Source organism: Pinus tabuliformis, chromosome J, assembly GCF_031772625.1.
Source record: "Pinus tabuliformis cultivar Carrire ecotype Pingquan chromosome J, CPIR1, whole genome shotgun sequence".
Lineage (NCBI taxonomy): Eukaryota > Viridiplantae > Streptophyta > Pinopsida > Pinales > Pinaceae > Pinus > Pinus tabuliformis.
In genome coordinates this window covers 448,840,685-448,859,374 of record NC_142295.1, presented here as the reverse complement: position 1 = coordinate 448,859,374, position 18,690 = coordinate 448,840,685, and the positions used below count along the sequence as shown (strand labels likewise).

Here is an 18,690-nt window from a genome sequence, read left to right as displayed (position 1 = left end):
TTAAGGGATTAGGTATTAATTTCAATTTTAGTATTTCATATCACCTTGATTCTAATGTAAAGACTCAGTGTGTTAATCAGGTGATTGAAGATACGTTGTGAATGTATGTAATAGATAAACCATCCAAATAAGAGGACTACCTACATATGGTAGTGTTTTCATGTAATAAAATATATCAAGCTTCATTAAAAATGAGTTTGTTTGAAATATTATATGGAATGAGGTGTCGTAATCTTGTGAGTTGGAGAAATTAAATAAACAGAGTCATGGTTGGCCCAGAATTGCTCAAAGAGATGGAGTAGATTGCAAAAATTAAGAAAAATCTTAAAGCTGCCAAAAATACGAAGAAATGTTATGTGGATAGGCATAGAGTTCATAAGGAATTTAAAGTTGGATATCATGTGTTTTTAAAAGATAGATCGTAGAAGAGCTCATTAAAGTTGGGTAGTTGTGCCAAATTAGTAACATTTAACTGTGGACCATTCGAGATCCTAAAGAAGATTGATCACATTGCATACATACTTTCTTTACCTACATCCATGCATCTTCATGATGTATTTCATGTTTACTTGATTAAACAATATTTTCCTACTACTAGTCACGTGATCGATTAGCATATGATCTAGGTGGATTTAGAGGGTTATTTCCAAGTACAACCCATACAAATTTTGGACAAGATGGTCAAGGTGCTCTAGAATCAAGTCGTCTACATGGTAAAGGTACAATGGACCCTGCTTGGTCCTGATGAGGCCACATGGGAGTAGGAAGATGTAAAGAGGGAAGAATACCCTCATATTTTTTATTGATGTATTGTATATGCATGTATATATGTGGCACTGAGGATAGTGCATAAAATAATGAGGGAAGGAAAATAACACCCTTGTTAGTTTATGGTGTAAAATATATGTACCTTGATATTAGGCTAGTGAGTCAAATTCATTTTGCGGTCTTGCATGCCTGTGTATATATGTTCTATATTTTGTGTCCAACATGCCCAAGAATATATGTTGGTTTTGATTAGGTGGCTAATGGGCTGCGATTATAAATATGAAGTAATTGATATACACATTTATATATAATATGAAATAGGATGGTCGTGGAGCCCTTTCCGTGGTAAAGAGTATGGTGGTTGTGCAACTCCACAGTGACAAAAACAATGGTGTTGGATGGCAGGTGGTGTTGATAAGTGGACACTTGGGGCCCACATGGCTTCGGTGTGTCGCATGGTTGAGGGAGACCATGTAGTTATGGGAAATATATATATATATATATATACATACCTACCTGGAGACATTATTATTATTATGAAAATTACTATGATTCAAAGGAATTTTCAAAGGATAGTTTAGAATTTGGTTTTAAGTAACTAGTTGGTGAGCCCAGAGCTTGGGTTCTGGACCAGCTAGGATCTATTTAGTTTGTGGCTTGGAGGATTCCTTAATAGCCTAGGAGCAACATGACTGTTGGGTTGGCACCTTTGCACTTGATGTCCAAGAGGGTGCATGGATCCCTGATGTAGCAGGATTGTTGGGCTAGAGCCCTAGTCATGGAGATGCGATTATTTTTTATTTACTGTTTCATGTGGAGTTACATCCCTAGCTCATGGTTGAACCATGGTTGAAATCCATGAACCACGTGGTCTACAGCAAGGTGGAACATGGAGAACCCATATCTAGTCAGTTTACTTGGGCAAGATAAGTATTGCATTTTATGTGTAGTGTTGTTTATATAATTTTATTTTGAAACCCTAGCTTCGAGGTTTGTGTGAAAATGTTTGTAATTCCACAGTGAATTTCAATTATGTGCCTTGTTTACTGTACATGTTATTTACTTGTGCATGTTGGTATGTTTTAGATTTAATGTTGCTTTTTTGTAAACCCTAATTGGGATTTGTGTTAATATATTTAAATGTTGTCAATTAATGGTTATTTTCGCTATGCAACATTATAATTATGGTTCAAATACATTCAATTTGGTATTTTGAGCATTTCAATCGCATTCATGAAAACCCAATTTTTCCATATGTAAAAGTAGGCATGATTAAGTTAGGGCTTTCAATTTCCCAAAGAAATTGTGTAATTTGAGGTGACATTAACGTCTTAATGTTTCCCAAGAGGAGGCTAGGGACGTTACGTGAAGATTATGAACTTTTGTTTGTGGGTGGTACATTTTTCTATATTTTACGCATTGACTAGCCTAAATAGCATGTTTCTCCATGGACTTAATGGCCTTCCTTTGAACTATCTATGATCCAGCACAAAGGTGAGTCTAAAAAATTGGCTAACAATGGTATCGAATGTTATAAGGAAATTTTTCCCACAGTTTTTCATGAGGTAATTGTAGCACATTATGTTGTCATTGATGACAAAAAGCATCATTGATGTCAAAAGCGTGCCTAAGGAAGCAGTTGTATCCTCTATGGATCAGTATGATAGCTTGGCATTTTGTAAGTTCTCATCAAGGGAAGTTAAAGGAGATTGAATTTATTTGAGCTTTTGATGCAATTATGGTACCCTAATCATCTTTTGTATGTCATGGTTGGATTGCTCTCATCAAGACCTTTCCAATGGTATATTATACCTTTAAAAATACCTCGTGGATAAGATGTTATGAATATTTGAATACGAATACCCTAGAGGACCCAAATATGGGGGAAATGATCCAAAACAACAAACTTATTGAAAATTTTGCATGGTTCATGTTCGTTGGTCACATGGTCATGTGATCGGCCCCAAGGCATGGTCATATGGATCTGGGCATAAATTTTGATGGTTGGGTCACATTTGGTTTCGACAAAGATCATATGGATATGTTCGGTAGGTTAAATTTAAATAAAAAACAAAAACAAAAAAACAAACAAACAAACAAACTTTGTAGGCACAACGGTTAACACCCCTAGTTTATAGGTATGAACGTTGATACCATGTCGGTCCACATACACCTCGAACCATTTGACAATGTAAATATAGATGTGCATATTCATGGGCTAAGTGTCCACAACAATCTCATGGAGAATAAGAAGCATAATAGTTTTGTGGAAGAGATTGATCGTGGTTTTGAGTTTGAAGTGTTTGTTTTGGTCACGAATATGATGGTTGGTTTGGTGCAATTGTCGAAATTATGACAATAGAGTGTGAATAGCAGAGGTTGGGCATCATTATACGTTTGAATTGATTCATTTTTCTAAAGGACACTTGAACAGGAAACACATGTTACAAGTTCTAGGCATAATGATAATATTGATCTTGTTTTTGGTGACTATGGTCTGCAGCTTGCATCGCGAGTATTATTATGATCTCATAGCTTGTTGATGACAATGGTCTGAGATATCTTCATTCGATTGACATGTGACTTCATGGCCATGATATAGATTATAATTGGTTGGTATTCTTAACCAAGGAGCATTGTCTGATGCAAGATTAATGTTTTTGATGTTCTTGATCAATGAACTAATTGTGGTTCATGTGACAATGAATTCTGAAGATAGTCTTCTAGTTCAAGGAATGATGATGTTACAATAATTTGATAAAGATCTTAAAAAGTTCTCTTGGATGTGATTTCCTCTTGATTTATTGTTGATATGATGATAGCTTCATGATGCATTATTATGCTTATTAATATACTACAGAGGTTAAGATTGGTTTCTACATTGTTAATTGATGAAAATTTGTAAATTGGTGAATTAGCTGACACATCATTCACCCCACCCCCCACCCCAAGTGTGCTCTTAGGCATAAAAAGTGGTATCAGAGAAAGTGCCTTCTAGTACAACTAATGGTTGGAAGGTAGATCAAGAAATCTATGGCTAATAAATGAATTGAGCAAGAAGAAGTTATCTTGGGAAAGGAAGGGTTTCAATCATATGAGCAATTGTATGTGATCCCGAAAGAAACTCCTTCTACATGCACATGGATGCCAAAGAATGAAGTATTCCATTTTGTTTCAATTGTGGTAAAGAAGGCCATTATACTTCTTTGTGACCATATCCTACCATAGATGATGAAGATGAAATTCTGCAACTAATGAAAGAGGAAGTAAAGAGTGAAATTGAAATGAAAATAACTTATGAAGGAGAACTCAAAGTTCCCTAATGGAACGAGAAAGTTCAAGAAGAAAGGTTACTCAATTATAAGAATGGTTCCAAGAAGAAGAAGGATCATTATATTTCAACCCTAAAGGCTCAACTGAAGGAAGCAATAACATTAGAGGAAGAATAGCAAGGCAAGATGAAAAAAAAAACAAAACAAAAAACAACAAAAACAAAAACAAAACCAAACAAAACAAAACAAACAAACAAACAAAAATCCTTAAAAGAGTAGAATAAGGAGAATGTATCTTCGAGATATGAGCTAGAAAATATCATGAATGAAAGAAAAGGGTAGAAATATATTTTGGAAAATATGGAATCACAATTGGAAGAATACAAAAGAAGTAAAGATGTCTTGGTGAATTGGCTAGAAGAAAATAATCAAGATTCCAAGGGGAATAATTACAAGCTTGTCAAAGCAAAAGAAGAAATTGGTCACTTAAGGGTCGAGGCAGCAAAAAGAGAATAATTTTTGACAAATCATCTTAAATAAAAATCTAAGGACATGAATAAACTTGAAGATATATTGAAGGGGAAAACATCTTCTTGAAATCCCAATTTAAAGAAGTTGTTTCATTAAGGGCTAACATTGACAAGCTCAACAAAAGCTTGAAGGGTTCACATGTATCAGATGATATCCTTAATTGTCAAAAATATCCATGTGACAAAGCAGTTCATGGCTATACAAGCAAGTTCTCTTGCAAAAAAATACTCAAGTCTCGAGTCTCCAAATGTTGAAATGGAAGAAAAATTTGAAGACAAGGATGAAGGAAAGATTAGAAGCATTGCTACTACAGGTTGTTATGATGATGAGGAAAATTAAAATAATGCAATGAAGGATGAGAATCACCAAATATTTAATCCTCCTACAAGGAAGAATATTTTCAGAAAATATTCATTGAAATCTAGGTGTCAAAGCGCATTTTTTGGTCACTGCTTTTTATTTACAAACTTTGGACATAAAGCTAGGGATTGCAAAGCTTATGAGAGAGATGTTATCAATATTTCATAAGAAAGTTTGTAGGAAGATTAGATTAATATGGATTCAATGACAAAAGGTATGTTTCAATTTCTCCTTCATTCAAGTATTATACAAGATGCTTTAGATGCCACAATCTTGGTCACATTGCATGAGAATGCAGCATAAGGTTCCCTAAGAAAACTAGGGAAGGAAAGGGTTCTACCAGGCACAAAAAAAGTAAGATTAAGGTTTGGATAAGAAAACGGGTTGAGTTAGACGTTAAACCTTCCTTGAGTATAAAAGTCTTATATATGTATAGTTGATCATGTTTATGTTCCTTAAGGAAGAACCTATGATTATTATATTTTGAAGTTCTACCTAATAGAGGAGTCCCTTGTTCAAATATTGCTATGGCAGGTATCTTTTGGTTATAGTAATAACAAGCATGGGTGATGTATAATAAGGTTTGGAGGATAAAATAAGGTAGGATGATAATCTCCAGGGAAGCAACTATTATAAAATAAGCAGGATTTTTACCATTCGACATAGTATATGAGCTGATTTGAAATCTAATAGCTAATGGGAGAGTATGATAGCATGTAAGACCAGATAAGGAGAAAGAATTTATCATAAATCAAGAAGGAAGATTGACAAAGGAATAATATGATGCAAACATTGATACAAATGCTGACAGTCATTGAGCAAGTATATTCAAGGAGAGAAAGAAATAAGGAAGCATTTTTGCATTCAGATAGGGGGAGACTTCATCACATCCATAGGAAACAACAAGCTTCATGATAATTCAGGGGAAATTAGAGAATTCAGATATGACATATACTCATAAATGAAGGAAGCATGATCTAAAGGGAAAAAATGACCAAGAAATAACATGTTCTTAGAGGGAGACTCTATCAATATGGCAGCACGGTAGCAAGAACGAAAGATGACTCTATCAGGTCTACATGATTATACAAGAACAACATGGTAGTTTTAATAGATATTTGTGACCCTTTACCATTAACATTAAAGGGGAAGAGGTTGCATAAGTTGGTGTAGACATTAATATTGATTTAGGAACTCACTTAGGCAATGAGAGATTGTCGACATTGACATTGACCAAGGAAGGCATTTGCGTAAGGGGAGTTTTTGATTTGTTGACATCAATGACCATCAATGTTTGATGGTATTGCCATCAATGACAATGGGGGGTATTGTTGCACATGATATTATATTTGATGAAAACAAGTGTCATTGATGTCAAAAGGGTGCCTAAGTGTTGTCATTATGGATAATATGTTGTACTTGATGTCAACCTAGATGTCAACTTGTCACATCATGTCATCATGGTTTTGTCACATTATGACACTCTAGTCACACTGTGTCATCATGACCTTGTCAGACTATGACATTGCTGGTAAGCATGTATAATTTATGTGCCTAGCTAGGTCATGGATGGATGATGATTATTAATTAGTGCAGAAAATTTGTAGGTGTCTTGAAGATTGTATATGTTGCATAGGGTTTGGAACAGTTGCAGGAGGATCGATAAAGCTTGGAAGTGAATACAATTGAGGTGACACGGGTGATTGATTGAAGAAGATTTAATGAGGTTGTTGAAGTGTTATTGATGCCTTGTTAAAGCTTGACAAGGCCCACAAGTATTGAAGAAGGCATGTTAGAAGTTGGAGAAAGTTTGAGTGAATTTTGACTGAGATTTGAGTGCTTTCAAGGCTTGGAGAAAGGGGAAATGTGGGTTATCTATGCCGTAAGAGAGTTACTACCCAGGGTAATGCAGGTGTTGTGTTTAAGACTAGTGCTATAACGCTTTTACAAAAATGAGAGGTAGCATTACTAATTGTAAGTGTTGAAAATTAAAAATCCTATGGTTAAACCATGGATTTTCCCATGGTATTTTTGTGTGAAAGGTCAAGTAAGTCTATTTGATTTTTTTAATGGTTACCATAAAAAAATCCATTGGATTTTCCTATGGTACTGGTAAGGCGAATATGTTATAAAAGGAGACGCAGATTGATCAGTTGAGGTGTGCATTCGATGAGTTTTCTTTTGTGATTTATTTAGGAACAAATGTGAACCAAGGTGCAAGGAGGAGGCCTAGATCTGATTATCTAATGAGAGGACTGATGGAGATATGATAAAAATATTTATTAATATGTGAGGTCACTTGTTTGTAGGAGTAGATATAATGGTTTGATTTCTGTAGAAGTTTATTTCAATGATGATTTGATTATGAGATTGCAGAGATCTGATGTATCTAAACTAATGAGATCAAGATGAAGTATATGACAAGTGGTTGTATGATACAGAGTTTATGGTATCTCACTTGTTTGTTGTGGGACTATGATCACACTCACTACTTTGCAGAGAAGGATTTGCAGAGACTGTCAGTGTGTGTGAAGAGATTATTTTGATGTTTTCACTATGCTTGTTGAGATCATTATATGCAGGGATTTGTGTGTGCTTTGAATGGCAAAGTCTTCAAAGAGTGCAAACATAGTTTATCCTTAATGTTTTTCCTAGTATTGAGACTTTCAATAAGTTTTTGCAAAGATAGAGAGGCCCTTTTGGATCTCCTCTTGTTTGGATGAGATTGTATGATGAATGCAAAAGTTTATGTTGTTGAATATGTCTTGTTGATTAGTTTTTTGAACACAGTAAATGAATAAATATGCAGAGATACATGAACAATGAAGTTTTGTTGACTTGTTTGCAAGAGATCATTATTTTGTAGGGGTATACACACTAGTGATTCATTGTCTTAGCTTGTGCACTTGGATCTCATAGTAATAGGAGGTTGGATGTTTCATTGTATTGGTTTACATTGACTTATATTGAGTATGCAAGGTAAAGGATTTGTTTGATCATAGGCACGTTGTTTCTTATCTACGGTGACCAAAGATTATATGTTGTTGTGTATCACTGATATATTATGCAAATTCATATGGCTACTGTTGTTATGAATCTACGTTGTTATTTGTCATTGATAAATATGTTTGTTGTAGAGCTTATGATGAGGTTGCTATGTGTCTAGTTGGAGGATTTTGATGTTGTTGGTAGTATGTATTGTTACATATTTGTGGTAATGTATTTAGATTGAGAACAATATCATGATGGTTGGATTGAGTTAAATATAAAATCTTATTAAGCCTTGTATTCAAAGAAGGTTTTGGCATTAATGAGAATTTTGATGAGCATGAGATCTACTTGATTTAGTTTATGAGAAAAGATTTTGACTTGGAGAGTTTGACAGTGTTAGAGTTCGGCTTGGTATTTGACGTGTTTAGCTTGGTATTGACAGTGTTGATGAGCAAAGGGTTTAACTTGGTGTTTGATAGGATTTGGCTTGGTATATTTGTTTGATCAATGATTGTTTCAGAGAGGTTATTGGTGTTTTGGTATTCAGTTATTCAGTGATTGAGCATAATGGTTGATGTGGGCCTAGTTTCAAAATTGGATGAAACATGGCTAGCAGGGTTTGTGGTTGAGTCAGGTGGATCTAGTGTGAAATATTTTAAACGTGGTCCACAGAGGTACTGAGGTTTGGAGCCTTCAATGAGGGAGTAGTAGCTTCCTTCTGGTGGTGCTCGGTAAACTTGATTAGGTTATATGAGCTTCCTTCCAATTGTAACTAGAGAATTGAGAGGAAGTGGTAGCCTCTAGCAGGTAGGATCTTGCACATTGGTAAGAAGTTTCGCCAGTTCAGAATATTTTCTTTAAAAATAATAATAATAATAAGACAAAGAGACAACAACAATGGTGGTTTTCTCCCATTTTTGGTTTCCACCTAAAAATATGGTGTATTTATGTGTTGCATATTTATGTTTTATTTACTCTTATGTTTAATGTTACTCATGGATGATTGAATATGCCTATATCCACAACTCATAATGTTGCTAATGAAATAATGGTTTAGATAAATTTGCAAATAATAAGCATAACTAAGTAAAATTTTAATTGAGCATGAAATATTGATTCACCCCTCCTCTCAGTATTTCTAACACTAAGGACACAGTAGTGTCCTTTATGCAGCAGTATGACAACTTGGTCTTTTGCAGGCTCTTATCAAGGGAAGTTAAAGGAGCTTGAAGTTATTTGGGGTTTGATGCAATTATGGTGCCCTAATCAGTCAATGGATAGCATGGTTGGATTTCTCTCATTAATAACTTTCCAATGATATATTATATGTTAAAAATACCTATTGGACAAGAAGTTATGGTTGTTTGAAAAACAATATCCTAGAGGACCCAAATATGGGGCAATTGACCCAAAACACTAAACTTACTAAAAAATGTGCATGGATCATGTTTGTTGGTCACATGGTCACATGGTCAGCCCCAAGGCACATTCATCTAGACCTGGGCATAAATTTTAATGGTTGGATCGCATTTGGTTTCGATGAAGCTCATATGGATATGTTCAGTCGGTGGTATTGTTTGAAGGCATAATCTTTGTCGGACCCTACTCGAAAACAATGTTTAACACTCCTAGTTTATATGTGTGAATGTGAATACCATGTCAACCCACATACACTCTGGACCATAGGACAATGTATATATATCTGTGCATATTCATGGGCTAATGTGTATACAACAATCTGGTGGAGAATAATAAGCATGCCAGTTTTGTGGCAAAGATTGATCATGGTTCTGAGTTTGTAGTGTCCATTCTAGTATTGAATGTGATGGTTGGTTCTAGTCGTGGTGTGATTACCAAAAGTATGACAATAGAGTTTGAATAGCAGAGGCCATGCAGCATTATACATTTAACTTGATTCATTGTTCTAAAGGACACTTGAACTGGAAACACATGATAGAAGTTCTAGGCAGAACGAGCATATTGATCATGTTTTTAATGACTATGGTCTACAGTTTGCATAATGAGTATTGTTATGATACTATAGATCATTAATGAATGTGGTATAAGGTCTCTTCATTCAATTGGTATACAACTTCATCGCCATGATATGGATTACATTTGGTATGTATTCTTAGTCGAGGAGCGTTGTCTGTTACGGGATTAATGTTCTGATGTGCTTGATCAATGAACTGAGCGTGGTTCATGTGACGATGAATTTGGAGATAGTTATTGGTTTAAGTAATGATGGTATTACAATAAGTTGATAAATATTCGAGCAAGGTTTGAGTTCTAATTAAGACCAAGTTGTGACAGCCCCTTTCAGAAAATCCTCCTCTTACAAACAATTGTAATATTGTTGTGATAAATTATAAAAAAAAATTGAGATGGGACACGAGATTTCAAAGCTTGAGGAGGAGGTTTCTTTGGAAGTTAGAGGAAGTGTTTATTAATGCCAGTCATGGGCTAACTGGTGTGCCTTAATGGGGCTAACCATATATTAAATTCAGCTAGTAAATATGGACAAGCCTATACTCTATTTGGGAAATCCCACAAGGCAAAGAGGACAGAAATTAAAGGATTTATGGACTGTGTTGGAAGGATAGTAGAGGAGGCCGAGGAAAATCTACAGGAGTGGAAGGGGGAGTTGGCAAAATAGCATCCCCATTACCACACAAAAAGAGAACCATCGTGACTAAGATCAAAGCAAGGGCGGGACAAGGAGTGTACACTCACACAAGCACTAGACAATGGAAACAACATAGTGGGAGGAATTATGAGGAGGGGGATCACTACGAACACATGAGAGCATAGCAGGGAAGGAACACAAGGTAGTGCTACAGGAAGAGGCGGAAAGAAGGGAAAAGGAAAATCCCAAGAAGAAGAGGACACATAGAGGAAAGATATCAAAAGAACAAAGGCAGATATAGAAGTCAATTATGCAATAATGTGGGAGGAGAAAAAGAGAGTGCATACTCTACAAGAGACAACACAAGGAAAAGAGACCGAAAAAAGAAAAATTAATAAAAATTAATAAATTAAAAAATAAATAAATAAAGAATAAAAATAAATAGTAGTAATAATAATAATAATAAATAAAGAAAGAAAGAAAATTAAAAAACAAAAAAATTAAAAATAAAATAAAATAAAAATAATAAAATAAAATAAATAAATAAAAAATAAATAATAAATAGATGCACGAGAAGACAAACTTAGATAGAGAGTTGTGGAGGCAAAGAGCCCATCCATGTGAAGCAACAAGTAGAGGAAGCAATAAATGAATTCCTTAAAGTAACACAATGAGAAGGGAGCTTGAGTGTATCAGAGACAAGTTGTTGTGAAAACAGAGACAAGAAACTCCCTCTTTGATTATTGATTTACAATATTCTTGTGTTCTCTAGATGCCTGGATTTGGGTGGAGGCACCAAAGTTTTTAATTACTTGATTATTGGGTGGAGATAGGAAGATATTTTGATTCCCAATGGTATTGAATGTGTGAGACGCTCCTTTGAGCACTCTTTCTCAAGTTCTAAAATCTGGCTTGGGGGTGATAGTTGCAAGTAAGCTTGGCTACATTTCGTCTAAGTTTAGGTGGAGAGTTAGATTCCCAATCTCAGTTTCCCGGATTTCTTCATTTCCAGATAAGTGTTCATATAGCTTGTATGCATGTAGATCTCGTGGATTTTCTTATTATGATATTTATATGCCATTATGAATGTGTGGAAGGATTCCTGCATAACCATGGATAATGGAATGGTTATGTGTGGTTAATGGGAAATGGTATCTTTCCTTATCTGTGTATCTATTATGCGGCTTAAATTTAGCATACATGTTGGGTTAAGAGCTAGTTGGACCTTTGCATCTGAGTCAATCCTCAATACTTAAGATGTAGAGTATCAATAGTTCTACATGGTTTGAATATTGTGATATGCATGTCTTCCAATAGTCACCTTATGTTTGTAGACATCATGACTTGTTTAATATGTTGTTAAAATGGCCATGCTAAAGTTGTGAAATGATATTTATTGCATGAAAGTAGAATGTTGGTTTTTATGTAATTGTTGAAGGAATTGGTTTAATTCTTGTGTTCAGTTTGTGAACCTGAGCTTGGCTCAAACTACCTGATTATAGAAGATGTATGAATCTTATGGTTATTTCTGAGCATAAATCCTAGTTAATGGCATGTATGAAATGATTATGTAATTATGTTATTCCTAAGCTTGGAATATGGTCTAAGTTGCATGAGTATCAAGAGATTGTTTGATCTCTATAATATTTAACATTCTATTCAAAGAATAGCTATCAAGTCTTGGTTATAAATTAGAAAGCTAAGGAGGAATAAATGTGTTTAGATAAACATGTATACATACAAACAAACAAACATGCACACACACACATGGAGGTTTAATTATTGGATCAGAGGCATTATATGCTCATGAGAGTTAACATTAATCAAGTTAGATTGAGGCATTCTAAGCTCAAGAGTGTTGGAGATATCTATATATATATATATATATATATATATATATATATATATATATATATATATATATATATATATATATATATAGATATGTATACATATATATATATAGATATATAGATATCTATACATATATACATATATATAGATATGTATATATACACATATATATACACACATGTCTCGGATTAAACTGATGGCTTTATCAAGCTAATACATAAATTACATATATGTAATTACAAGTTGGGGTTGAGGCTTATTCAATCTCAGAAGGATAGCTTGTATGGTTGGAAGCTGAGGGCATCCCTGATCATACACATGTTTTATAAATATATACATATATTTTGAAAGCAACGTAGGTCGGACCCAATGGGGTCTCGATAATTATTAAAATATACATATAAGTTGTTATATAAGAAAAGCATCGAGAATCCGCAAATAGAGTCCCTCATTTAAATCACGGTTGTTGATTTCCTCACTACGTCAATACCATCAGGTGGACCCCAGGGCTTTGAGACCTCAGAGGTTTAATGTGTGTGCCCAGTGTATCTTGGATGGGGAGACGGATTCAGGATGGAAAGTAATTCTGGAAATCGATGGAAAGGGTGTCGTTTAGGCCATGGGATAATAAATTATGAGAATACAGAATTTTAATTATAATGGACAAAGCATAATTTGCTAAGGGTCAGGACCCTATGGGACCCAGGCCAGCATGGCATGTGATGTCGTCAGAGGGGGTGACATGGTTCCTTCATGGTGTGACATGTGCACTTGGAAAAGGCCATTCGGCATGGCCATATGGGCCCAAAATGAGTGACATGTTGCAATCCTAAAGGAGGACACATGGAGGATGTGAGGTCATACCAAAGGGCTTCACAAGAGTGGAAATGTTATAGGTCGAAAGACAAGCGCTGATAGACGAGAAAATGTTCCTGATAGTTGATGGAAAAATCATTTTGCCAGATCACGAAGCTTGGAACATAATGGTCAAGTGTGAAGGGGGATCGGAGGGCTGATGTTGAAAACCTTCAGTAGATTGACATCCCTCCCTCTAGTAATGCTAAGTTTCCATCTCGAACTGCTAGGTAAATTAACAGGCAATGGGAAGAAAATTAAAGAAAAGGCAATGGAGCGTAAGATCTATTATAATGGGGAAATTGCATATTTTACATGTTATGGAGGATTCTGGTTGGGACCACTCCCAAGGACATACCATGTGTCACATGGAATTGCTACCTAACGAGAGAAATGATGTGAACTTCATTCGGGATGAAAAGGAACTTTCATGGAGGATCATGTGGGGCCCACGTGGATGCCATGTGGCAAGACATGATAACATGGCAGGATTAAAAGGGGCGGATCTTAAAATGGCCATATCTTGTGATCCAAGAGTCAGATTGAGATAAATTTTGTACCAACGAAAAGGTATTTCCGAGACAAATGCAATGGAAATGTTTATTTTGAATTTTAAGGAGTTTTTAAAACATGTAAAATTTTTAGACCCCATTTCCATAACAAGACCTTGGAGGTTGGGTCTAACATAGTAATTGCTTCCTTCTACCTTTAGTGTGGTCTAGGGGTGGTAAAGGGGTATGTTACACAAGTTTAAATTCAATCAAATTGTTTGATCTAGTTCGTAGTGATCGTTGAACACTGAAGTTTGGTCCGATAAATTTTGAACCACGAGAACCCATGTTTTTAGGCTGCTTGTGGATTCATTGGTAGTGAACTCTTGCCTCGCAGCCGCGTTCTGGTTCGAAGAGAAATTATTATGTGATGCATAACTTTGTTTGTTTCACTATGGCAGTAGGTTTGAGCATGGTTTACAGTATGGAGGTGAATTCCCATTTTTATATACAGTAAAATCACTGGAATCAAGTAAAGAATTGTTTATTTGAATTGGCAAAGGGAGATCGATGTGGCATTGTTGACACAGCTCAGGCCGAAAAGTATGAGTAGTATGTGAATTGAATCTAATCACCATGAGCATCGTCTAATTATGAAGTGATTAGAGTTATGTTACAAGGGTAGAAGTCAGGTGATATGGCACTCAAATTATTGCACTTGACTTGTAGACATGTTGGATCGAATTGGTAGAGGTTTAGTGTATCAGTGAGGTGGAACTCAAGTTGGCTTAGGATGACTAAGGTTGTAACCATTGGCTTGAATTGGTAAAGGTTGACCAATTATTAAGGCAGATGGAGGGTTATCAATCCATGATCCTCCGTTATATAGACACATGAGCCTATAGTCGATGCATAGTTGACTAAAGTCAGAACCAATCCCAATAAGTGGCATAGTGGAGGAGAATTGGTATGTTTGGCCAAGTTGTGTTGTAATATATTGATGTGGATGGGCCATGTGATCATTTGCATGAAACAACCATTAAATTATTCACATTATGACATGATTCCCAACTAGGTGGAAGCACTGAGAGTAAAAAAATTGACAGAATGGTATTTAGGTTGCATAGTTGAGATTGGTGGCCATGTCAAGTCCCGCAACATTCTTGGGTATCTGTTGAGTGACAATAAGATCAAGCCTCGTGCCCTTACCTTTGATTATAGCTCAATTTAAAACAAGGTTGAGAGGTTAGTTTGACAAGCCACATAATGTAACTCATTCGCTAAGTGATGTGCATTATACACCTAAGGTCATGGGTTCGACTTCGAATATTAGGTCAAATTAATGATTTTTTTTTATTGTTGTTGAGATTTATTTTGTCAAACAAATAAAGAGGATGGTGGTCGCCATTCTTTTGCACAAGCATTGAAATCCTGGAAATTTGTAGAAGGGCACCCAAAAAAAGGGATTTTTGTAGAATTTTTAATAAATTATATAGTTTCATGTGGTTTTTATGAGTTTGTGGGGTCAACATTGGTCGAAATTGGGTTTTGGAAGACGTTGGGTGAATTAGGCCTTAGAGATGATTGTAACCAAATATGTTTGATGCCCTTTTGACACTTATTTGATCTCCAAAATCTCTTATGTATGTTTTGAGGGTCTATGGATAGGTTGCAATTGTTTTGGATACATAGTGTAAATAGGTTCTGAGAAGGGGTCTAAGTGACCAGATCTATGAACTGGTTAGAGTAGAGTTTGGGACAGCATTACAATGGCCAAAAACAGTGATTGATATGATTTTTGTGACAGTGGTTATAGTATAGTGATTGCAAATTATACAATGACAATGGTCGCAGTGTTTGCAGTGGCATTGATTACAGGTTGTGGCAGTGATTGTGATTGCAGATTTTGGTTTTACTTATGATTTAGTTATTATAGAGGATGACAATGGGTCTAGTTTGAAAATTATATGAAACATAGATTCATGAGGATGTGAAGAAAGGAGGTGGTGCCTCCACTAAATTTGGAGCCTCAATCAACCTAAGGCTGAAGATCACTCATCACTGAGGTTGGAGCCTCAATCGGGTTGATGCCTAGAGAAGGTTGGAGCCCAATCGTCATTGAGGTTGGTGCCTCGATCATATTGGAGCCTAGAGTAGATTGGAGCTCGTTGATCATTTAGGTTGGTGCCACAATCGGGTTATAACCTACAGTGAGCAGCTACTTGCATCTTTCAAGGTTGGTGCTTCAGTCAAGTTGTATCCTACCACAAGTGGAAGGATCATGATATTCCTACTCTGAATGCTCAACTAAAAAGCAATAACATTAGATGAAGTGTGGCGAGGCGAGCTGAAAGAAAAAGAAGACTATTATGAAACCCTAAGAGAAGAGAATATATATTTGAGAGATGAGCTAGAAAAGATCATGAATGAAAGAAAAGGGAAACAAGAACTTTCAAAAATCAAGGACCATGATATAACATCCTTAAAATCACAATTGGATAAATCTGAAAGAAGTAAATATCTCTCGGTGAATCAACTGGAAAAGAAAAAAAGAAGAAATATTTTGAATAGTGTGAAATTTTAATATTGTTGCAATTATTGGTTAATTCTCCTATCAAATTTGATTATCTGTCTTTGGCAATTACTTTGCAGAAAACACTAAATAAAACGCTATTGCAACTTCAAAGAAAATAAATAAACCACGTGAAATGAGAAAATAATGCTCACACACAAATAATTAACACCGATATTTTTAGATAAATGTCCCTTGAAAAACCCTAATGTAGGGAAAATTAGTTCTGCAAATGATTATTTTATTTATTCTTCAGCAAAATTTTGTGGTCGAAAATTAAAATTGTTTGTTGTAAATTAGAAAACCTACAGAAAATTGTTTATTTCACTTCTACAAGTCAATTTGGATTCCTGGAGACAACCCATCCCCTTTGATGCAATCCCTCTGGCTCACTAAATTGAACCACACGTATGGCCCTGGCAACTCGACCCTCACCGGAAACTTGCATTGGCCAGGAAAGTCAACTCAACCTCCTTTGGAACTTGACTTCTTCATGCAAACTCAACTTCCTATGAGTAGATCAATATCTCTAGCAAATTTATCCTTGCTCCGACAACTTGACCTCTTTGAAGCAATTCACACTTCTAGGTAACTCAGCCTCTTTGTAGATCAAATTGACCTCCCTATATCTCTGAGAAACTGGAAATCATTGTGAAGAATTATCTCCATAAATTATGCCTTCAATCACCATTGATATCGATATGCTTGTTCCCTCACACCATCATTGTGCCCTTGCTATCACTGCAAATCTATGTCTCTAATTTTTATTTTTTATTTTGTTCTCCATATACCTGTCGATTTCCTCTTATAATATCTCATTGAGCAATCAACGAACATGATCTAATCTTAATCAATGGCTAAGATCATGTTGAACCCATCATAGGACTTTTCTAGAAGTCACTAGAGGAAAATTGATTTACCTCAATTAATCCTGATTAATTAAGCCATTTCCCTAAGTTAGACTTAGGAAAATTAATAAATTGGATAATTAATTCTAATTAAGGTAATTTTCCTTAGAAATTTTTTCTGGGTATTGGAGAAAATTAGTGCATTATGTTCCTTAGTCTCATAGACACCATATGAGACTAGAACGCTTGTCCAAGATACATAAACTAACACTCCCTCTTAGCGAGGAAGGTGTTATGCATAACACCCATTTTATCTCTAAAGAAGATGAATCTCACCTTCCCTAAAGCCTTTGTCAGTATTATATGTTACTTTTTCATCTATGGGTATATATTATAGTTGAAAAACCTTGCATTACAAACAATCCTTAATGAATTGGTATTTGATCCTATATGTTTGGACCTGTCGTGAAACATAGATTCTTAGACAACCTGATACAACTTTTATTGTTGTAGTGTATCATTGTCCTCTCAACTCTCTAACCAAACAAGGCTACTAGCAGCTTCTGAATCCATATGGTCTCACATGCAGCCATGCTCGTTGCTATGTACTTTGCCTCTGTAGAACTCATTTCCACGAACTTTTGCTTCTGAATGTACCAAGAAACAACTCTTAATCCCATGTTGAAGAAGCACCCTGCAATTCTTTTCTGATACATTATGTTACTTGCCCAATCTGCATCAATATAGCCAACCAACTTGATAGCATCACCTCGATAATTTATGATGCCATACGTGATTATAATTTTGTGCAAATATCTCGACACATTCTTAGTTTTTTTCAAATGCAGTCTCTTTGGTTCCACCATGATTGACTAGGATATTTTACTACATAGGATTTATCTGGCCTGGTGTTGACCAAATACATCAGAGAGCCTATCAATTGCTTGTATAAGGTGAGGTATACATCCTTCTCTTTATATGTGTCTATATTCCTCTAATTTGTGATTATGGGTGTATACATGTCTCTACAATCCTCAATCTCAAACCTCCTTAGGATCTCAATGCAGTATTTCCCTTTTCCAAGGAAAATCTCACCATCCATCTGCCACACCTCCATGCCTAGAAAATAGTATATAAGCCCCAATTCATTCATCTTGAACTCAGCTGCAAAATCCCTCTTGCACTTCTCTATGAGCCCCAATGAACCTGTAAGAAAAAAGTCATCCACATATAAAATAAGAATGAGAACCTCACCCCAAACCACCGAGTAGAAGAGGTTCACATCCACCTCATTCTTCACATATCCCATGCCTTGTAACTACTTGTCAATGTGCTCATACCATGCTCTAGGACCCTACTTGAGCCCATACAAATCTCTCTTCAACATGCACACATGGGTCTCTCTATTGTGTGCTACAAAGTCTTATGGTTTCTCTATGTACACTTCCTCCTCCAACTCACCATTAACGAATGTCATCTTGATATCCATCTAATGGATCTATCATCCCATTTGTGATACTAA

At 35.5% G+C, this 18,690-nt stretch overlaps 1 protein-coding gene across 1 annotated transcript; it reads right to left on the bottom strand.

The window, feature by feature from the left end:
- Positions 1-17,704: 17,704 nt before the first annotated feature.
- On the bottom strand, positions 17,705-18,477 carry LOC149227748 (uncharacterized). Its single transcript, XM_089380588.1, has 2 exons — positions 18,264-18,477; positions 17,705-17,901 (listed from the first exon to the last, which is right to left on the bottom strand). The coding sequence occupies exons 1-2, from the start codon at positions 18,475-18,477 to the stop codon at positions 17,705-17,707; spliced, it is 411 nt and encodes a 136-aa protein (XP_089236714.1).
- Positions 18,478-18,690: the final 213 nt, after the last annotated feature.

Coding starts and splice junctions, on each gene's coding strand:
- LOC149227748 (XM_089380588.1), bottom strand. CDS start 18,477: ATGGGATATGTGAAGAATGAGGTGGATGTGAACCTCTTCTACTCGGTG. Junction 17,902..18,263: donor GGAGGTGTGGCAGATGGATG/GTGAGATTTTCC, acceptor ATATTGATGCAG/ATTGGGCAAGTAACATAATG.